Raw genomic sequence first — 23,103 nt, 5'->3', positions numbered from 1 at the left:
TTTGCCATAGTTGTTTGGGTAATCATCCCTATGCAGTCTACCTGCCACAACCCCATAGCAAAGCATTTGTATGTGTTTTAATGAAAATAGTATTTTTTTTAAACATGCTATGTACAATCGTGGTATTACAGGAAGACATATTTGTTTTCAGGGTCAGGTAAAGTGCTATTGACTTGAGGCCTTCTGGAATAGGTCTATAAAGCACTGTTTTGGACACAAGTCCTATGTTTATTGAGATCCAGTTGAAATCAGGGTGATACGGGCAGACTGGTTTCAAAAGGGCACTACACGTCCTGTAATAGACATGTTGTTTTTAAAAACAATAGCTTCCAGACATTCCATAGGCCCATGTGACATTGGACTGTGACGTGACTGGAATGTTGTAAGAACTTAACCTTGGCCAATAAGCGACAGTGGCTTTACAGTTCAGAATAACTTCACCTGTTCCATCCACTTTCATCATTGGACATATTTAGTCACCACCTGCGTTTTCTGTGTTCTTGAGGTCACTTTCGAGTAAAAGAGAATGTAACATATTTGGACGACCAACATTCATCATATTGGAAGGGTAACCAAACCAATCTCATTCTGATTGAAATATGTAGATTTGGAATATTATGACTATTGTGTCCTCGAGTTAAATGAGCGCAATCGTTGCTTTTATTCAATGATTACATGTGATCTCTTTCCTTCCACTCTCTACATATTATCCTATTGTGTGAAAAGGCATGTGATAATAATCTTTGACAAATAGCTTATCTTGTGTCTTGTTTAAGGTACTTCTCATGCTCATAGTGGGTAAGAGCAACATTTTTTTGTCAAAGATTTTGGTAAACGATTGGGTTAATTTGCCAAGTCACTCTCATTCAATCAAAAACAAACAGTTTTCCATGTAAAAAAAGACACGCTCAAGTATGCTTTTAAAAATGATTTTTATTACCAGATCTTTGCATTAAGAACAAACTTGTTTGGTGAGTTTAGTTGCATGACATTTTGATTTTAAGAACTAAAACATGAATGGGATGAACTGGTTGAACATCTCAGATATCAGTGGGTAAATAAGCAGGTAAAGGACAGGAAAGGGCGAGGGCAAAACAGGATAAAACACCAGCCAATCATGGGATTCAAGACCACAGGCAGAGCATGTAGGAAAATAGGCAGTATGGGGGGAATTCAGATCCGAGTTATGCCCGATGGGGGGAATTCAGACCCGAGTTATGCCCGCATGAATTTAACTTAATTCACATTTTCTTTCACTTTTCTCTCTACACGTATTGCGTATTTTGACATTTAACTTAAAGGTAGACTCAGCAAAAATACTTTTCCATGAGCAGCAGCACCACAGATATTCACACAGTCACACACAGTATCTGTGCATGTGCACAGGTTTGCTTCTCGCATTGACATATTGTCACGGGGGTGTCGCCTCTCGCTGCTCTCACTGCTCTCGCACTACGCCTCGCGCTCGCGCTTCGCCTCTTCATCTCTGCTTTCACTTAATTCCCTCATAATTCCACCACATTTACATGCGAGGAAACCATGAATATGTTTGAGCATATCGGTTCCAAGTGGAAAAACATTTACTTCGTTTTTTTCCTTTCGAAATAACACCGATCTCAATGCACTGGAATTTATACATCGATAAGATCTATTGATAAGACCTAGGTAAATAAGCTTTCCATTTAGTTGAGGGAATTGTAAATATAAATGACAATTGATTTAGATCTATTTCACTTTATGATCGCTGGGGACGAATGTGAAACCAGTCATATTTCAGCAACTGAAAAGCTGGTCAACATGACAGGTATTTCGGATAGACTGGATAGACTAACTAGACTAATTTACCAATCTAAAATGTTTTAACTGACATGGGATAATTGAGTGACTGGTCAGTGAGTGACATATAACACTAGGAAGACTGCTGATGCACAACTAATTAAGTTTTGAAATTTCCCCTTGTGTATTCTACTATTCTAACTCTCAAAAGCAAGTTGAGACCCTGACTGAGTTCCTTAAATATGTCCTCATATGCAGGAGGTGAAATTACAACCTCATGCTAATCGCATTAGCCTACGTTAGCTCAACCGTCCCGTGGAAGGGACACTGATCCCAAAGAAGTTTTAAATGTATTCAGTGTGCGCAATGGAGCCACACCTGAAAGCCCCTTGTACAGTAAGTCGAAATACCAACTACTGAGAAGTGCTTCAATCTTAATGTGTGACAAATAAATAGATTTCCTAAGCCTGAATGGGCCATTGGAATCCAGCAAGGCAGGAGGGACAACACAGGTAGGAGATGGGTAGCCTGGTGGTATGGTATGGTGGCTGGGTCACTGGTTAGCACTGACTCTCTCTCTCTCTCTCTCTCTCTCTCTCTCTCTCTCTCTCCAGATGAAAGACAGATTTGGCCAACTTCAGGATGCGTTGGACGAGCCTGGAGGAGGAGGAGGTTACACCAATGAGGCCTTCACCAATGTGGACCTGGACATAGATGACCTGTCTGCCCATTCGGGCAGGAACCGTGCAACAGTGGCGCCTGACAACGACCCTGAGCTGAACAGCATCCTCCAGGAGGCCCAAAATGTTCGGCAGGAGATCCAACAGATCCAGGAAGACCATGCCCAGCTCCGGGACCAGAACTACCACGCCTTGAACAACACATTTATGGACGACACCAGTGATGTGATCAGGGACGCCAACAACATTGCAACAGACATCAAGGTCAGAGGAGGGGCTGTGTTGCAGAGGCTACACAGGATGAACAGGGAGACCAGGAAGCTGGAGGTTCAGCGAGGTAGCACTGACCACGTGGTACGCATCGCCCGGACGCAGTACACCAACCTGAGCACCACCTTCAGGGAAGTGATGTTCGACTACAACGAGACAGAGCTGGGACACAGGGAGAACTGTAAGAAACTGATCCAGAGACAGATGGCGATTGTGGGCAGAGACGTCACGTCTGAGGAGGTTGAGGAGATGATGGAGAGCGGGCAGCAGTTGAATATCTTCAACGCCCTGGCTGATGGGACGGCCCAGTCGGCACTGACGCAGATCGCTAGTAGACACAAAGAGCTGCTTGACCTGGAGAAGAGGATCCAGGGGGTTCAAGAGCTGTTTCTGGATGTGGCTGTGCTGACAGAGGAACAGGGAGCGGTGCTCAACAACATCGAGACCAACGTACAAAAGACGGAGGCACCTATCGCGGGTGCCAGGGTTCAACTGAACAAAGCCAAAAGATATGACAAGAACAATCCCATCAAGAAACTGTGCTGTTGCTGCTTTCCATGTTGCAAATGATTGTATATATCATCTGATACATTGTGTATGTGATACATTCATTATCTTGATATTAATGTAAATAATATGATTTTTTTAAAAGAAAGCAGTGGGACTGGGAGGTTGGCCTGCAATAAGGCCAGGTAACGATGGATAACCATTGCCAGGAGGGAAATACTGTATGAGGGATGCATAGAAGGGCCTAAAAACTCTCTGGACTACCAACCAAATGACACTTTCAATCAAAAGAACATTGCATTGAGTTTGCAGAGAGTTTGAACTCTTTCTATTCTAGGTTTGATAATCTGGACTTTAGTACTGAGAAGGATGAGCTGCTGTGTGAACTCTTATCATTAGCACAATGGGAAGCTGATTTGGTAATAGAGGAAGCAGATGTTGATAGGGTTTTAAAATGAATAGCAGTAAACAGTCACCTAATAACAGTAATAGCAGTAAAGGTCACCTAATCATCCCCAGATTACAATTGTCTCATTCATCCCCCTCCTCTCCCCTGTAACTATTCCCTAGGTCGTTGCTGTTAATGAGAATGTGTTCTCAGTCAACTTACCTGGTAAAATAATTTTAAAAAACAAAAAAAACAAAGCCACAGTCCTGTCACAAGGACTTGTCAGGTGTGTTCTGTGAGCTGAATGCCACCAAGATCAAAGACCTTGCCATAGATTTTAGGAAGGAAACATCAGCTCCAAAGGCAATCAACATCGGTGACCAGAGCATTGAACAGGTGGATGAGAATAAGTACCTTTGCACAATAGTTTACAATAAGCTAAACTTTGGAGCCAACTGTAGGCAAGTGTTATCAAAATGTCAATCATTGTTAATAATCCATTTGTTTTACAGTCATTTTACAGATGTTTTATTGCGTCTGTCATAACATTTAGTTTAGTTTCCTGGTTTGGCTCCATCACATGGGCAAGTCAGAATACCTTGTGGAATACCAGTGGTAAGATTAAAGGGAGAAGCCAAAAGGTGCCCCTGAGACATTTACTAATACCACACATACAAGAGGGGTAATAAATAATTTGGGATCTAGCACATCCGTTGAACAACCAGTATGCAATACTGCCATCAGGGTGCAGACTCAGGTCTTTAACTCTTAAAACCAAGAGAAGGACTAACAGTTTTGTACCGGCATCAGTACGGCTTTTAAAGATATCAGTTTGTCTCTGTGGATGGTTTGTCCTCTGACAAATGAACTGTACATTTAGGTGTTCCTCGAGGCCACTATTGTTTTCACTATATATTTTACCTCTTGGTGATGTCATTCGGAAACATATTGTTAACTTTCACTGCTATGCGGACGACACACAGCTGTACATTTCGATGAAACATGGTCAAGCCCCAAAATTGCCCTCCCTGGAAGCCTGTGTTTCAGACGGGAAGTGGATGGCTGAAAATGTTCTACTTTTAAACTCGGACAAAACAGAGATGCTAGTTCTAGGTCCCAAGAAACAAAGAGAACTTCTGTTGAATCTGACAATTAATCTTGATGGTTGTACAGTCGTCTCAAATAAAACTGTGAAAGACCTCGGCGTTACACTGGACCCTAATCTCTCTTTTGACGAACATATCAAGTCTGTTTCAAGGATAGCTTTTTTTTCATCTACGTAACATTGCAAAAATCAGAAACTTTCTTTCCAAAAACGATGCCGAAAAATGAATCCATGCTTTTGTTATTTCTAGGTTAGAGTACTGCAATGCTCTACTTTCCGGCTACCCGGAAAAAGCAATAAATAAACTTCAGTTAGTGCTAAACACAGCTGCTAGAATCTTGACTAGAACCACTTTTTATTAATCATATTACTCCAGTGCCAGATTTCAAGGTTTTACTGCTAACCTACAAAGCAGTACATGGGCTTGCTCCTACCTATCTTTCCAATTTGGTCCAGTGGTACATACCTACATGTATGCTACGGTCACAAGACGCAGGCCTCCTTAATGTCCCTATAATTTCTAAGCAAACAGCTGGAGGCAGGGCTTTCTCCTATAGAGCTCCATTTTTATGGAATGGTCTGCCTATCCATGTGAGAGACGCAGACTTGGTCTCAACCTTTAACCTCTCTACGGTACGTGGGACGTTAGCGTCCCACCTCGTCAACAGCCAGTGAAACTGCAGGGCGCCAAATTCAAAACAACAGAAATCCCATAATGTCCAAATACCTCCTTTTTGTTAGCGCGTTCAATACACAATCCAAACTCATGACGCGCGGTCACTAGCAGCAGACGAAAAGTCAAAAAATTCCGTTACAGTCCGTAGAAACATGTACAAAAATATGTATAGAATCAATCTTTAGGATATTTTTAACATAAATCTTCAATAATGTTCCAACCGGAGAATTCCTTTGTCTGTAGAATTGCAATGGAACAGAGCTAACTATTACGTTAACGCGCGAGTCTGAGCTCGTGGCTCTCTGGCAGACCTCTGACTCATTCCCCTCTCATTCCCCCCACTTCACAGTAGAGGCATCAAACAAGGTTCTAAAGACTGTTGACATCTAGTGGAAGCCTTAGGAAGTGCAATATGACCCCATAGACACTGTGTATTCGATAGGCCAAGAGTTGAAAAACTACAAACCTCAGATTTCCCACTTCCTGGTTCGATTTTTTCTCAGGTTTTTGCCTGCCATATCAGTTCTGTTATACTCACTGACATCATTCAAACAGTTTTAGAAACTTCCGAGTGTTTTCTATCCAATACTATTAATAATATGCATATATTAGCATCTGGGACTGAGTAGGAGGCAGCTTACTCTGGGCATGCTTTTCATCCAAAAGTGAAAATGCTGCCCCCTACCCTAGAGAAGATGAGTTTTTATTGAAGACTCATCTCTTCAGTAGGTCCAATGATTGAGTGTAGTCTGGCCCAGGAGTGTGAAGGTGAACGGAAAGGCACTGGAGCAACGAACTGCCCTTGCTATCTCTGCCTGGACTATTCCCCTCTCTCCTCTGGGATTATCTGCCTCAAACCCTATTACAGGGGCTGAGTCATTGGCTTACTTGTGCTCTTCCATGCCATCCCTAGGAGGGGTGCGTCACTTGAGTGGGTTGAGTCACTGACGTGATCTTCCTGTCAGGGTTGGCGCCCCCCTTGGGTTGTGCCATGGGGGAGATCATCGTGGGCTATACTCGGCCTTGTCTCAGGATGGTAAGTTGGTGGTTGGAGATATCCCTCTAGTGGTGTGGGCGCTGTGCTTTGGCAAAGTGGGTGGGGTTATATCCTGCCTGTTTGGCCCTGTCCGGGGGTATAGTCGGATGGGGCCACAGTGTCTCCCGACCCCTCCTGTCTCAGCCTCCAGTATTTATGCTGCAATAGTTTATGTGTCGGGGGACTAGGATCAGTCTGTTATATCTGGAGTATTTCTCCTGTCTTATCCGGTGTCCTATGTGAATTTAAGTGTGCTCTCTCTAATTCTCTCTCTTTTTCTCTTTCTTTCTTTCTTTCTTTCTCTTTCTTTCTTTCATTCTCTCTCTCGAAGGACCTGAGTCCTAGGACATTGCCTCAGGATTACCTGGCCTGATGTCTCCTTGCTGTCTCTAGTCCACCTGGTGTACTGCGGCTCCAGTTTCAACTGATCTGCCTGCGGCTATGGAACCCTGACCTGTTCACCGGACGTGCTACCTGTCCCAGACCTGCTGTTTTCAACTCTCTAGAGACAGCAGGAGTGATAACGATACTCTGAATGATCGGCTATGAAAAGCCAACTGACATTTACTCCTGAGGTGCTGACCTGTTGCACCTTCTACAACCACTGTGATTATTATTATTTGACCCTGCTGGTCATCTATGAACATTTGAACATCTTGGCCATGTTCTGTTATAATCTCCACCCAGCACAGCCAGAAGAGAACTGGCCATAACATGGTTCCTCTCTAGGTTTCTTCCTAGGTTCTGGCCTTTCTAGGGAGTTTTTCCTAGCGACTGTGCTTCTACAACGGCATTGCTTGCTGTTTGGGGTTTTAGGCTGGGTTTCTGTACAGCATTTTGTGACATCAGCTGATGTAAGAAGGGCTTTATAAATACATTTGATTGTTTTAATTGAAATGGAAATTGATGTATGTTTATCTTGAATAGTATGGCTCTTATGTTTATATGTTTACGATATATCTGTATCTTATCTGACTTGCCACAACAAGGGGTTCCTTCTGAAAAAATAAAGTGATTATATTCTATAACAAAACCATTGCAAAGCACCAAATATCAGCTCATGATCTGTCTCCAGATTTCAGAAAGTATTCACACCCTTGTACTTTTTCCACATGTTGTTGTTACAGCCTGAAGTTAAAATTGATTAAATTGAGTTTGTATGTCACTGGTCTACACACAATACCCCATACTGTCAAAGTGGAATTATGCTTTTAGAAATGTTTACCCATTTTCAAAAATTAAAAACGGACATTTCTTGAGTCAATAAGTTTGCAATCCTTTTGTTATTGCAAGCTTAAATAAGTTCAGGAGTAAGAATGTGCTTATCCAGTCAAATAATAAGTTGCATGGACTTACTCTCTATGCAATAATAGTGTTTGTCATGTTCTTTGAATGACTAACTCATCTCTGTACCCCACACATACAATTACAGTATCTGTAAGGTCCCTCAGTCGAGCAGTGAATTTCAATCACAGATTCAACCACAAAGACCAATGAGATTTTCCAATGCCTCGCAAAGAAGGGCACCTATTGGTAGATGGGTAAAAAAAAACAGACATTGAATAACCCTTTGAGGATGGTGAAGTTATTAATTACACTTTGGATGGTGTATCAATACACCCAGTCACTACAAAAATACAGGTGTCCTTCCTAACTCAGTTGCCGGAGACAAAAGAAACCTCTCAGGGATTTCACCATGAGGCCAATGGTGACTTTAAAACAGTTAGAGTTTAAAGGCTGTGAAAAAAAGACAAAACTGAGGATGGATCAACAACATCGTAGTTACTCCACAATACTAACCTAATTGATAGAGTGAAAATAAGGAAGCTTGTACAGAATGAAATATCACAAAACTCAAGTAAAATTGCCATAAATGTTTCAAATAAATTAACTTCATGTCCTGAATACAAAGTGTTATGTTTAGATCTAATCCAACACAACACATCACTGAGTACAAAGCTTCATATTTTCAAGCATGATGGTGGCTGCATCATGTTATGGATATGTTTATCATTGGCAAGGACTAGGCAGTTTTTTTAATAAAAAGAAAAGGAATAGAGCTAAGCACAGGAAAAATCCTAGAGGAAAACCTGGTTCATCCTGCTTTCCAACAGACCTTTCAGCAGGACAATAACCTAAAACACAAGGCCAAATATACACAGGCGTTGCTTACCAAGACGACATTGAATGTTCGTGAGTGGCCTAGTTACAATTTTGACATAAATCGGCTTGAAAATCTATGACTAGACATGAAAATGGCTGTCTAGCAATGATCAACAACCAACTTGACAGAGCTTGAATAATTATTTTAAGAATAATGTGCAAATATTGTAGAGTCCAGGTGTGCAAACTTTGAGACTTACCCAGAAAGACTTCACTGTCAAACCTGTGAATACTTATGTAAATAAGATATGTATCTATTTAATTTTCAATACATTTGCTAACGTTTAAAAAAAACATGTTTTCATATTGTCATATTGTATGGGGTATTGTGTGTAGATGGGTGAGAAAAACACCCAATTTAATACATTTTTTAATTTAGGCTGTAACACAACAAAATGTGAAATTAGTCAGGGGGTATGAATACTTTCTGAAGACACTATCTACCCATAGCAGAAGCATTAATTAAGAAACAAACGGCCCTTATTCAGAAATTGGAAGTGGCTCTAGAAATCACACTGATTTGCATGAAAAGTAGGCCTACCTTAATTGAAAATGGGCAACTGCCATGCACGGGTATAGTAGGGTCCGTTTCCGATTTAGGAAATGTACGACGTTCCTAAGCACTTTTCAGTACTTTGTAGTCAGACTTACCTTATGGAGGTGCTTAACGGGCTTTGGAGGCATGGTTCCCTCGTGTGTGCTCAATACATTTAATTCAACCTCTGAAAACCTTCCCACTTGCTGGCCAATATATTTTCTCCTCTAGTTTTCATTCAATAGCTTTTTCAGTACCTATAATTGGACTTTTTTTGGCTGACTCACTAGAATAGATCGACAGAACGGGTTCAGAATATATGGACCAATGAAAGAAATCCATCTAATGCATATTCGTCTCCGTTTCAGCACCAACTGGTATATTAAAAAATACTCTGATTTTAGGTTAATTTTAGTGTTAGGAAAGTATGCATGAATCAAAACAGGCTTGGAGAGCCTTTACGCACAAAATATATTGATTTGTCATATTCAAGGTCAATCCATGAAATATTGAAAGGTGGAAAAAAGTGTGCAATAAGCGTTGAACAATAGTCCATAATCTACCTAATCTACCCTCACTAATCATGTAACTGTATGACAACGGTCCAGTCGTTGTGAACCGTGCGCCAGGCTCCAGGTTTAATCTGCTGCGTGTGGTCTGAGTTCCATAATGGTTCAAATAGGCTGCATGTCCCAAATTATTGCACAACATTAGCCTAATATGTTCCACTAATGCTCGTGGCCTTCAGGAACAACTACATGTACGTGACTGAAGAAAGAAATATAAATGGAATGGAATGAAAAAAGTACAGCTCCCTGTGCTTTTAATGCATTTTTTAAAAAGGTGGGTGAACAGCCTTTACTTGCATTGACTCTCCTCCAGGCCTACACCACTGCGGAAGCCTACCCTCTCAGCCAAGGCAATTTTAAACACATGAACACACGCCGAATAGCTAGCCTACATTCAATATAATACATTAGTTGAATCAAAACATGTTCTACACCCTAGTTCATGAGTTGTCCATAATTCATGAGTTAATGTTTGGAGTCTTCACAGATCGTGTGACATAAAACACTACCGTTCTTTCCTTACATGAAGGACATGTATGACAGTGTTATTTGTCATTTTTAAGCCCTGCACGAATAATAGATCTCGGGAAAATGCACTGTAAGTGTAACTATGCATACGTTTCATTTTATTATGTTTTGTCGTGAAACAGTTCTCACGGGCACACAAATCCAAAATAATTATAGGCCTTTGCCATTGCAAAATCGAATGCTTCTAACCGAAAGAGTCAACCATAGGCTTATTGTCATTAACGTATACTTGTTGGATGGATTCGATGCGCATTGTTATCTAGCTGTAGGCTGTAGGCTAGTCTATTGAAATTATCGACCATCATCACATGGTCAAAACATATAGACTCAATGGTTGCTAAAATGGGAAGATGTCTGTCCATGAAAGGGCGTTGCTCTGCCTTTTTGACATCTCAGTCGACCAGACTCAGTCGACCAGACTACATGCCCTCGTTTTTTCGCACCTGGATTACTGCCCAGCTGTGTGGTCATGTGCGGCAAAGAGGGACATAGGTATATTGCAGTTGGTCAAGAACAAAGCAGCACATATTGCACTTAGATGTACACGGGGGGAAAGCTCCAGTAACACGCATGTCAGTCTCTCCTGGCTCAAAGTTGTGAAGAGATTAACTGCATCACTATTGGTCTTTGTGCGATGTATCGGTGTGTTGACGGTACCGAAGTGTCTGTTCAAGCAGTTGGCCAACAGTTTGGACACTCATCGGTACAACACAAGACATGCAACTAGCGGTCTCTTCACAGTCCCCAGGTCCAGAACAGAGGCTGGGAAACGCACAGTATTAAATAGGGCCATGACTACATGGGACTCTTTGCCACCCCAGATAACTCAAGGTAGGAATAAAAATAGTTTTTTGTTTAAACAGTTAAAAGAACACCTTACTGCACAAAGGGGACTGTGAAGAGACAGTCGTTTTATATATTTATTTATTGTAATTTGCCATGTATTATGTATTAGACCTAGATATTGTGTGTATGTATTGATATATAGGCTATGTGTGACGTTTTAAATGTATGTATTTCAGTCCTTGACTAATAATGTTCTGTACTATGTATGATGTCATGTTTCATAAGGACCCCAGGAAGAGTAGCTGATGCTTTTGCAGCGGCTAATGTGGATCCCAATAAATACCAAATACCAAAGGTGATCCAGTAAAGAAAACAGGTAGAAAATAATTAAGATAAATAAATGGTCTACTACTTCTGGCTACAGATGGCACGGATAACACCAGTACCCGCGCACCTGAACAACGTAGCAATGAGCGCGCTAAACAGCTGAATGACTAAAGCAAACGATGATACAATCAATATAATTCATTGGAATAATGGCCTTTTTTATCAAGGTCGCCTGGCAAACAAATATACATAAAGGAGCTCAGCTGAGGCTGACATTCAGCACTAGGCCTACCAGCTGGGCAGCTTTCCCACATATATTTTTAAAACCATGACAGAGAGATGTTCGTTTCATTGGAATATTTTATTTTCATATTGACCACTGTAAAATATATTTACCACTGCTTTTTAAAGAAATATGAGAATGGCTAAATTAGCATTATATGTGAAGACACGCCAAATTTAGACTTTTGTTGCATTTAGGGGAGCTAAACCCCGCCGACTCGCCATTAATTCGTACCATGGAATTAAATCAAGGTCAGAATACCATACTGTTCTCATGCTTATGTTCAAATTCAGAATATGCATAGAGAGAAAAGTGCATAAAACGGGAATTGCGTTCCATTTACGCACGGTTAACTCAGGTCGGAATCTGCCCCATAGGCACAATATGTTCTATCATGGTCATTCAAATATACCAGAAGTGTAATGTACAACAACATTGATTAAAACTCTGTTTCCAGAAACATAAAACAACCACAATATAAATTATTAATGTCAACAATGTTTTAAGAGTTTAAAATATGAAAACGGGAACGTGGTTGTTGTCCTTGCTTCCGCTTTTTCACCTTCACTGTTGTTGTGGATGAGAAAAGTCAGAGCAGCCATGGGGAACTCCCTGCCATGGGTGTATTCAATAGGAACCAAACGGAACCAAACGTGCAGACACGGGAGGGTTCAATCTGAATTTACCCAATATGAAATTTTTGTTACGATTTGCTACAGTTTGCACTAATGAATATACGCAATAAAGTAGGTGGTGGGCTGGTTCCTGGCAGACACAGCTAGATGACTAAACGGGGCAGAAAGGGGAAATGATTCTTCGAGCATTTGTCTGTTCTGTTTGAATGATTTTGGTGTTATAGGATAGTCTACGGAGCACGATATCAGGTAAATGTTTCTGATTACGTTTGGAGTTGTTTCAGTCCTGTTATTTAATTGAGCCTACTGTACGCTAGGTTGTGATGAGATGCGTTTTGCTCATCAAGTTGAGTTTGGGTTGTTGGGCGAGTGAAATTTTGAGCTGCTTTATTTCATTTGAATGTTAATTATTCCTTAAATGTAATATGTTGCGCCTGTTTTCTGTTACAATAAACAATGTCGCCAATATACAGTACCAGTCAAAAGTTTGGGCACACCTACTTATTCAAGGGTTTATTTTACTATTTTCTACATTTTAGAATAATAGTGAAGACATCAAAACTTTGAAATAACAAATATGGAATCATGTAGTAATCAAAAAAGTGTTAAACATATCAAAATATATTTTATATTTGAGATTCTTCAAAGTAGCCACCCTTTGCCTTGATGACAGCTTTGCACATTCTTGGCTTTCTCTCAACCACCTTCATGAGGAATGCTTTTCCAACCGTTTTGAAGGAGTTCCCACATATGCTGAGCACTTGTTGGCTGCTTTTCCTTCACTCTGCGGTCCATCTCATCAAAAAAACATCTCAATTGGGTTGAGGTCGGGTGATTGTGGAGGCCAGGTCATCTGATGCAGCACTCAATCACTCTTCTTGGTCAAATAGACCTTACACGGTCTGGAGGTGTGTTTTGGGTCATTGTCCTGTTGAAAAACAAATGATAGTCCCACTTTGCGCAAAACAGATGGGATGGTGTATCGCTGCAGAATACTGTGGTAGCCATGCTGATTAAGTGTGCCTTGAATTCTAAATAAATTACAGATAGTGTCACCAGCAAAGTACCCCCACACCATCACACCTCCTCCTCCATGCTTCACAGTGGGAATTACACATGCTGAGATCATCCGTTCACATACTCTGCGTCTCACAAAGACATGGCGGTTGGACTCATCAGACCACTTGAACTCTGTGAAGCATTTTATTTGGGTTGCAATCTGAGGTGCAGTTAACTCTAATAAACTTATCCTCTGCAGCAGAGGTAACTCTGGGTCTTCCTTTCCTGTAGTGGTCCTCATGAGAGCCAGTTTCATCATAGCGCTTGATGGTTTTTGGACTGCACTGGAAGAAATGTTCAAAGTTCTTGACATTTTCTGTTTTTGACTGACCTTCATGCCTTAAAGTAATGATGGACTGTCATTTCTCTTTGCTTATTTGAGCTGTTATTGCCATAATATGGACTTGGTATTTTACCAAATAGGGCTATCTTCTGTATACCAACCCTACCTTGTCACAACACAACTGATTGGCTCAAACGCATTAAGAAGGAAAGAAATTCCACAAAATAACTTTTAACAAGGCACACCTCTTAATTGAAATGCATTCCAGGTGACCACCTCATGAAGCTGGTTGAGAGAATGCAAAGTGTGTGCAAAGCTGGCATCATGGCAAAGTGTGAGACTTTGAAGAGTCACAAGAATCACATAGTTTTGATGTCTTCACTATTATTCTACAATGTAGAAAACAGTACAAATAAAGAAAAACCCTTGAATGAGTATGTGTGTCCAAACGATTGACTGGTACTGTACAGTAGGTGTGTACGTGCGCTTGTGTTTTGGCTTGACACATTTGCCATGGTGTTCAGTTGGTGCACAGAAAGAAACTTGTCATATTGCATTCTCTTGTCTAGCCTACCGTAACAGTAAAATACATGTAGCCTCATGAAAGAGATTACAGAGAGACGATAAGTCATAACCTAAGCCTATAATTAAATGCTTGGTAAAGGTTCAAGGTGTGTTAAAGGGTAGTAAAATAAACAGATTTGATCGTCAATGTCTTTTAGTGATCAGATTGTTGTTAAAATCGTAACTTTTGTTATAGATGTCCTATGAGTCAATGAAGTAGAATGTAATAACTGATGTCTATAAAAAATAAAGTCACCAACGCCCATAGCCGCAACATGTAGGGGGTGCTGAAAAAACCCAACATATTAATTAAAACATTGAAGCATTTATTTCCTTCATAAAAGTAGTGCACTGGGCCTTTAATAGTCCTGTATGTCTGCAGCGCTAATAGGTGTAATTTAATTTCCTCTTATAGAATGGCCTTAAATTGACTTAATAGAAAGAGGGCTTGTGGCTGTTATCTGTTTAAATCAGATATGCTGCACTTAATACAGTTTATGTAGCTCACTAACTTCTTTAATGCATGAAAAAGTCATCAATAGCTGAAATTTCTTGAATAACCATAAAGAATGAAAACTGCACTGCTCTAGCAGGATTCTGCTCTACAATATACAGTAAGTAGGATGAAAGAGAGGAGATGATAAGGAGATCATTTAGTAACCCTCAATATTTCCCTCCCATTCCAGGTAGGATGAGAGACAGACTGGTTGACCTGAAGGGGGTGGCCCCCGCTTCTTCAGACATGGACGACGGAGGTCAGGGTCGGGGCACTGATGACGAGAAACAGCTGGAGCACCAGACAGTGGTGTTCGAAGGCGAATACATGATGGACAGCATCTTCAGAGAGGTCCAGTCAATCAGGAAGGAGATCGCTCTGCTCCAGGTTGATGTGAAGTGCCTGGGCAAGCAGAACTCCCGATTCCTCACCTCTGTCCGGAGGATCAGCTCCATCAAACGAGACTCCAATGCCCTGGCCAAGGGCATCAAGACCCGGGGGGAGGGCATCTACACACGGCTGGAGAAGATCAGCATGCAGCACAAAGAGCTGGAAGAAGAGCATGGTGCCCATTCTGCTCTGGTCCGCATGGTGCGCTCACAGTATGTTTCTCTCACCGGGGCCTTCCACGAGGCCATGTCTGAGTACAACCAAGCAGAGATGGGCCAGAGGGAGAACTGCAAGACCCGGATCCAGCGCCAGGCAAAGATAATGGGCAAGGAGGTGACCGGAGATCAGATTGAGGAGATGGTCGAGACGGGAAAGTGGAACGTGTTCTCCGACAACCTCCTGGCGGACGGGCGGACGGCGCGATCAGCGCTTACGGAGATCGAGAACCGGCACAAGGAGCTGGTTGAGCTGGAGAGTCGGATCAAGGACATCCATGAGCTGTTCTTTCAGATGGCTCTGCTGGTGGAGGAACAGGGGGCCATGGTGGACAACATAGAGGCCAACGTAGTTGCAACAACAGACTTTGTGGGCAAGGCCCAGGCTCAGATCAAGCTGGCGGTGAAGTACAAGAAGAACAACCCCTGTAGGAAGTTGTTCTGTTGCTGTTTCCCATGCTGCAACAAGTGAGGCAGACAGACCGATATTAGTGTTATTGTTTTATCTCAAGTCAAGATCCTCTCAAAAGTGTTTTCATGGCCATGACAATGTATTTAAAGAAGTAGAATTAATCAATTTGCAGTTGTTTACACAAGTATGCACTTGATCCTGAATATTTTCAGATGTACAGTATGGGTGTTCCAATGTACACTGAGTGTACAAAATATTAAGAACAACTTCTTAATATTGAGTTGAACCTACTACCATTACCAACTGAAAGGCACTTCAGTATTTTGTCTTGCCCATTCACCCTCTGAATGGCATACATTTACAATCCATGCCTCCAGACTTAAAAATCATTCTTTAACCCATCTCCTCCCCTTCATCTACACTGATATAAGTGGATTTAACAGGTGACATCAACAAGGGATCATAGCTTTCACCTGTCATGGAAAGAGCAGGGGTTCCTAATGTTTTGTGTACTCATTGTATGTTTAAAATGATTTCTGCAGTTTGAACGAGGGTGCCATTTTGTATGTCATGCAGCCATTTCTATCTCTTATTGTACATTAACACCCTTGCCAAGCTGGCGTTAGGAGAGAAGACCCAGTATCTCGATGACAAACTGCTGAAGCTAACATGCCATAGTGTGATATGGGGTGTTCCATTTCTTTAATGTTGTAAAAATAAAACATTTGTTCGGGGCTCCAGGCTGGCAGTTAAAAGAATACTTGATTAGTCAATCAAGAATGTTTACTTGAGTGCAGTTCAAATGTTTCCTTCTTCCACTATTCCCTTTAACCTTCAGCTGTATTGAATGTTTGATTATTTGTCCATTTTTTATTTTATTTATGTTTTATGACAGGATATTGTGATTTTTATTAATACAAACGCTGTAGAATGGCCCTTTGTGTTTCATTTGAGCATCTATTTTTTGATGTACACAATTACTTAATCATGATGCGTCATTCTAAACGCATAATTGTGATACATTTGAGTTTCTTTTCTTGGAGACGCAACCGTTATTGCTACACTGACTGATATTGCAACTGAAGGCAACCTCAAAATGACTCAACAGGATTTTACATTGTGAAGAAAACAAGAATGTGCCTCAATTTTTCCATTGTATAGTGCACATCACATGCAGATATCCAAGAGTCCATTGCTTTTTTTAGTGTCCATCGTGAGTCAAAAACAGACTCAGAAAATTCTCATCAGATTGCTGTGACATGTAAGGCTAACTTTCAACGTCTGTGTTCCATAAACCCACCAGCAAGTGAGGTACCTATCTCTCTGTTTCGACAATCGCCCAATCCTAAATCCACCACTCACTGCTCCTTCCCCACATATATCTAATGATCCCGCTGTGTAGATCTGAAATGATTGGATGCATAAACGATATAGTAATACTTCCACTATATGGACATCCATGAGCTGTTCTTCCAGATGGCTCTGCTGGTGGAGGAACAGGGGGCCATGGTGGAAAACATAGAGGCCAACGTAGTTGCAACAACAGACTTTGTGGGCAAGGCCCAGGCTCAGATCAAGCTGGCGGTGAAGTACAAGAAGAACAACCCCTGTAGGAAGTTGTTCTGTTGCTGTTTCCCATGCTGCAACAAGTGAGACAGATAGAGACCGATAGTTTTATTGTTTTATCTCAAGTCAAGATCCTCTCAAAAGTGTTTTCATGGACATGACAATATATTTAAAGAAGTAGAATTAATCCATTTGCAGTTGTTTACACAAGTATGTACTTGATCCTGAATATTTTCAGATGTACAGTATGGGTGTTCCAATGTACACTGAGTGTACAAAATATTAAGAACACCTTCATATTGAGTTGAACCTACTACCATTTCCAACTGAAAGGCACTTCAATATTTTGTCTTGCCCATTCACCATCTGAATGGCATACATACACAATCCATATTTCCAGGTTTAAACATCCTTCTTTAACCTGTCTCCTCCCCTTCATCTACACTGATTGAAGTGGATTTAACAGGTGGCATCAATAAGGGATCAGAGCTTTCAACTGATTCACCTGGTCAGTCTGTCATGGAAAGAGCAGGTGTTCCTAATGTTTTGTACACTCAGTGGTATGTTTGTGTGATATGGGGTGTTCCATTTCTTTTAATGTAAAAAGAAAACACTTGTTCAATGCTCCAGGCTGGCAGTTAAAGGAATACTTGATTAGTCAATCAACAATGTTTACTTGAGTGCAGTTCAAATGCTTACTTCTCCCACTTGTCCTATAACGTTCTGCTGTATTGAATGTTTGATTTTACATGACTTGTGTTTTATGACAGGATATTGTGATTTTTTTAATGAATACAAATGCTGTAGAATGGCCCTTTGTGTTTCATTTGAGCATCCATTTTTGATGTACACAATTACTTGATCATGATGCTTCATTCTAAACTCATAATTGTGATACTTTTGAGTTCTTTTCGTGGAGACAACTGTTATTGCTACATGGACTGATATTGCAACTGAAAGCAACCTCAAAATGACTCAACTGGATTTTTACATTGTTGAGAAAACAAGAATGTACCTTGATATTTCCATTATATAGAACACATCACATGCAGATATCCAAGAAACCATTGCTATTTTTAGTGTCCAGCATGAGTCAAAAACAGACTCACAGAATGCTCATCAGATTGCTGTGACATGTAGGCTAACTTTCAACGTCTGTGCTCCATAACCCCACCAGCAAGTGAGGTACCTATCGCTGTTTGACAATCGCCCAATCCTAAATCGACCACTGCCCCTTCCCGGAAGATATCTAATGATCCTGCTGTGTCGATCTGAAAGGATTGGATGTGCAAACTATATAGGCATACTTCCACAAGTCAGTTGGTATTACATAATTGAGCCTCAACCTACAGTATAGAAGGTAGAACACTAAATTATATTAAATATTATTCAATGTGCCCGATGTTTTAGAATGTGAGTCAATCACTTAGGCTACAGGAAGTTTGCGGCATATGGTCGGTCATTGGGCAATCAAGCTTTGCCTATACCAATGCAGCTGCAGCAGGCACTTATCAAGAGAGCACGTGGTCATCCCGACTGCCTCTGATCTGACGGATTTACTAAACACAAGTGCATAATTTGTCAATTATGTCTGAGTGTTGGTGTGCCTATACCAATCTGTACATTTTAAAAACAAGAAAATTGTGCCATCTGCTTTGCTTAATATGATTTGAAATTATTTATACTTTTGATACTTAAGTATATTTTAGCAATTACATTTACTTTTGATACTTAAATACATTTAGAACCAATTCTTTTCGACTTGTATTCAAGTAGTATTTTACTGGGTGACTAACTTTTACATTAGTAACTTTGTGTTCATTTATCTATACTTTTACTCTGGTCACACTGTTCTCCCCAATGAAATGTTTGCCTATAGACATCAAGGGAAAATAATACAAAGCACATCTTTCAAATAACTGTACAATTGACTGCCCAATTTATACCGTATCGTCATCAAGGAAATGTATTGATTTGATAGAACACATTGTCAAGCGTTTGATTTGTATCTGTTGATCAGCCTGAAGTCATTATGGTCAATCGACAGTAGTCTCGCAAAATCGTTACAATAGAATGTCAGAGCAGCTATCTGCTTTGCTAATCACAGTAGCACCCGCTGCAACGACATATAATGCCGTTTTATTAAGATTGTTGTTTTTTTTTACATTGGAATGTTACATTTTTGCGAGTAACATGCAAGAAAATGATTAACCTCTTCACTATATATTGATATCCATGATCTGTTATTGGCCCTCATTTCGACGCCAACCAGGATGGCCGAGTGGTTAAGGCGTTGGACTTAAGATCCAATGGACATATGTCCGCGTGGGTTCGAACCCCACTCCTGGTAATCAGCGCACTTCTTTTGTTAATAGAACAAAGGAATGTCAATACTACTAAAGATATGCGGAAAATGTATTCACAACCTGAAATAGTTACAGCGCTACCACTGTACATTATATTGTCAAGTGACCGGAATAACAATTGAAATACATGTCCTCAAAGATGGAAGGCAGGCGGAGATCAGGTGGGAACATTCTAGCCAACGAGAGGGCAGATACGCGAACAACAGGACATAGAGATTAGATAGAGAACTCATCTTTGTATCCGTGCTATTGTCGTATCTGTGACAGCATGGGCAGCGCCATTGAGGCTGAATGAGTCTCCCAAAACAAAAATGGTGAAAGCCCACCATGGCATTGTCCCTTAAAAAGGTTATATCAATCTAGTCCTCTATCTATCTCTATGACGACAGGCACAACTCAGATATAAAGTTGTTTTTTCAAAGTTGCCAAAATGCCACGTGCATCAGTGACTTCAGAATAACCTAAACATTATGAAACTGCTATTAGATCAAATTATTACCGATTACATTTTTTGTTGACCAAATTCGAGCCTCTCTCATGAATCTCCATACAGATTTTGGTCTGAGTAAAACATAGTAAAACCAAAGTTGATGCATATACTGACCCTAACAATGGGAGTCGTTGTCCACAAAGCCTCATGGCAGGTTGTTTAGCTCCCGCCTACCATTTCTTTATATTTGTAGATAAATTAGTATTGTAATCATTATTGTAATCCTTTTTTAAATATTTGATGAAGGTTGTTGAAGTCAACCACCTGTATTCAATGGAAAGAGCCTGTCGCTGACAGACATGGCAGTCCTGCTGCTAGCTCCTTTGAAGTATATATATTTTTTGTGTATTATTTCTTACATTATTAGCCCAGAACGTTTTTTTTGTGTTATTACATACAGCTGGAAAGAACTTTTGGATATCTGAGCGGCGATAACTCCCCAGCATTTACGACCAGGAATACGACTTTCCCGAATTGGATCCTTTGTTCTTGCCCCCCAGGGCAATTGAACTTATCCCAGAGATGCCAAGATGCCGCCAGCGGATAATAGTTATTCGGAGTGGACTTCTAGTCCGATTCAGGAGGTGTGCACTCCATCCACCACTTCCGAGTATATTTCACTCGCGAATGTTCAGTCTCTGGACAATAAAGTAGATGAGCTCAGGGCGAGGATCTCCTTCCAGAGAGACATCAGGGACTGTAACATACTCTGTTTCACGGAATCATAGCTCTCTCCGGATATACTGTCCCCGTCCATACAGCCAGCTGGGTTCTCAGTACATCGCCCAGACAGGAATATTGAACTCTCTGGGAAGAATAAAGGCGTTAGTGTATGTTTTATGATTAACTACTCATGGTGTGATTGTGATAACGTCCAGAAACTAAGTCATTTTGTTCACCCGATCTAGAATACCTCACAATCGACAATATTACCTCCCAAGAGAATTATCTCCAGTTATAGTCACAGCTGTGTATATTCCCCCTCAAGCTGATACTAAGACATCCCTCACTCAAGGAACTACACTGGACTTTGTGCAAACTGGAAACCACATATCCTGAGGCCACATTTATTGTAGCTGGTGATTTTAGCAAAGCAAATGTGAGGAGGTGGCTCGGGTGGTTGATGTCCTTGATGATCTTTTTGGCCTTCCTGTGATATCAGTGACTGTAGGTGTCCTGGAGGGCAGGCAGTGTGCCCCCGGTGATGCGTTGTGCAGACCGCACCACCCTCTGGAGAGCCCTACGGTTGCGGGCAGTGTAGTTGCCGTACCAGGCGGGGATACAGCCCGATAGGATGCTCTCAATTGTATATCTGTAAAGGTTTGTGAGGGTCTTAGGGGCTAAGACAAATTTCTTTAGCCTCCTGAGGTTAATGAGGCTCTGTTGTGCCTTCTTCACCACACTGTCTGTGTGGGTGAACCATTTCAGATTGTCAGTGATGATTATGCTGAGAAGCTTGAAGCTTTTCACCTTCTCCACTGCGGTCCCGTCGATGTGAATAGGGGCATGCTCGCTCTGTTGTCTTCTTAAGTCCACGATCAGCTCCTTTGTTTTGTTGACGTTGAGGGAGAGGTTATTTTCCTGGCACCACTCCAGGGCCCTCACCTCCACTCTGTAGGCTGTCTCGTCATTGTCGGTAATCAGGCTGTTGTGTCGTCTGCAAACTTGATGATTAAGTTAGAGGCGTGCGTGGCCACGCAGTCATGGGTGAACAGGGAGTACAGGAGGGGGCTGAGCACGCACCCATGAGGAGCCCCTGTGTTGAGGATCAGTGTAGTGCAGTTGTTGTTTCCTACCTTCACCACCTGGGGGTGGCCCCTCAGGAAGTCCAGGACCCAGTTGCACAGTGCTGGGTTCAGACCCAGTGCCTCAAGCTTAATGATGAGCTTGGATGGTACTATGGGGTTGAAGGCTGAGCTATAGTCAATGAACAGCATTCTTACATAGGTATGCCTCTTGTCCAGATGGGATAGGGCAGTGTACAGTGAAATGGCAGATAGATCTGTGGATCTATTGGAGCGGTATGCAAACTGAAGTGGGTCTAGGGTGTCAGGTAAGATGGAGGTGATATGATCCTTAACTAGCCTCTCAAAACACTTCATGATGACAGAAGTGAGTGCTACGGGGCGATAGTCATTCAGTTCAGTTACCTTTGCTTTCTTGGGTACAGGACATCTTGAAGCAAGTGGGGACAGCAGACTAGGATAGGGAGAGATTGAATATGTCTGTAAACACTCCAGCCAGCTGGTCTGTGCATGCTCTAAGGACGCGGCTAGGGATACCGTCTGGGGCAGCAGCCTTGCAAGTGTTAACACGCGTAAACGTCTTACTCAAGTCGGCCACAGAGAACGAGAGCCCACAGTCCTTGGGAGCGGACGGCGTCGGTGGCACTGTGTTATCCTCAAAGGGGGAAAAGGTGTTTAGCTTGTCCAGAAGCACGACGTCGGTGTCCACGACATGGCTGGTTTTCCCGTTGTAATCCGTGATTGTCTGTAGACCCTGCCACATTTGTCTTGTGTCTGAGCCGTTGAATTGCGACTCCACTTTGTCTCTGTACTGATGTTTAGCCCGTTTGATTGCAGGATTTACCTCTGTGTTTTACCCAAAAGGCTCAGACTTTTCTGTTTCCGTCTACTCGGTCTGGCACCCGTGTCCCACTGGGCCATGGCTCCGGCAGGCCTGCTCTCACTTGGGGCCAAAGCCAGGCCACTGGTACTTTTCAGCTGGCATTTACATAACATTGGCTAACTGTGAATATTATCTTCTCTTCTCACGAAGCAACTGTTTTGATTATGCAGAGGCTGTTGATTCTGCTCTTCACAAGTCCTCACAGCCCTAGCTATGGAAACAATTTCACTAGTATAACAAAAGGGTGTATACACTAGTGTAACACTGATGTTAGTCGAAAAAGCAGCATTGGATGCTTTGTGAATATGGGCCCTGGTGAAATGTGTGATCTTAGGCATGCTCCCACTATCAGCCCCCCTCTTTTCTTTGT

General features: G+C 41.6%; 2 protein-coding genes and 1 non-coding gene across 5 annotated transcripts; all 3 read left to right on the top strand.

Moving 5' to 3' along the window:
- The first annotated feature begins 405 nt into the window (after window positions 1–405).
- Window positions 406–6,974, top strand: LOC112261522 (syntaxin-11). 3 transcript variants are annotated; one of them, XR_006084536.1, is made up of 3 exons: window positions 406–568; window positions 2,391–4,017; window positions 6,770–6,974. XR_006084536.1 is itself a non-coding variant. In XM_024436922.2 (3 exons), exon 2 carries the CDS (start codon window positions 2,391–2,393, stop codon window positions 3,294–3,296), a length of 906 nt encoding a protein of 301 aa, XP_024292690.1. In that variant the 5' UTR covers window positions 406–568; the 3' UTR covers window positions 3,297–3,321; window positions 6,770–6,972. The 3 variants fall into 3 exon arrangements, 2 of the variants coding, with proteins under 2 accessions (XP_024292690.1, XP_024292689.1); XM_024436922.2 differs by having other exon boundaries at window positions 2,391–3,321; window positions 6,770–6,972; XM_024436921.2 differs by lacking the exon at window positions 6,770–6,974 and having other exon boundaries at window positions 2,391–4,590.
- A 5,385-nt stretch (window positions 6,975–12,359) lies between these two features.
- On the top strand, window positions 12,360–16,618 carry LOC112261520 (syntaxin-11). The gene is made up of 2 exons (XM_024436920.2): window positions 12,360–12,513; window positions 14,857–16,618. Exon 2 carries the CDS (start codon window positions 14,862–14,864, stop codon window positions 15,741–15,743), a length of 882 nt encoding a protein of 293 aa, XP_024292688.1. The 5' UTR covers window positions 12,360–12,513; window positions 14,857–14,861; the 3' UTR covers window positions 15,744–16,618.
- A 2,898-nt stretch (window positions 16,619–19,516) lies between these two features.
- On the top strand, window positions 19,517–19,599 carry trnal-uaa. The gene has a single exon. It is a non-coding gene; the product is annotated as a tRNA-Leu (tRNA).
- Window positions 19,600–23,103: the final 3,504 nt, after the last annotated feature.

Source organism: Oncorhynchus tshawytscha, linkage group LG11, assembly GCF_018296145.1.
Source record: "Oncorhynchus tshawytscha isolate Ot180627B linkage group LG11, Otsh_v2.0, whole genome shotgun sequence".
In the NCBI taxonomy this organism is placed as follows: domain Eukaryota; kingdom Metazoa; phylum Chordata; class Actinopteri; order Salmoniformes; family Salmonidae; genus Oncorhynchus; species Oncorhynchus tshawytscha.
Note: the sequence above shows the minus strand (reverse complement) of the source record. Positions and strands in the feature narration are given on the sequence as shown.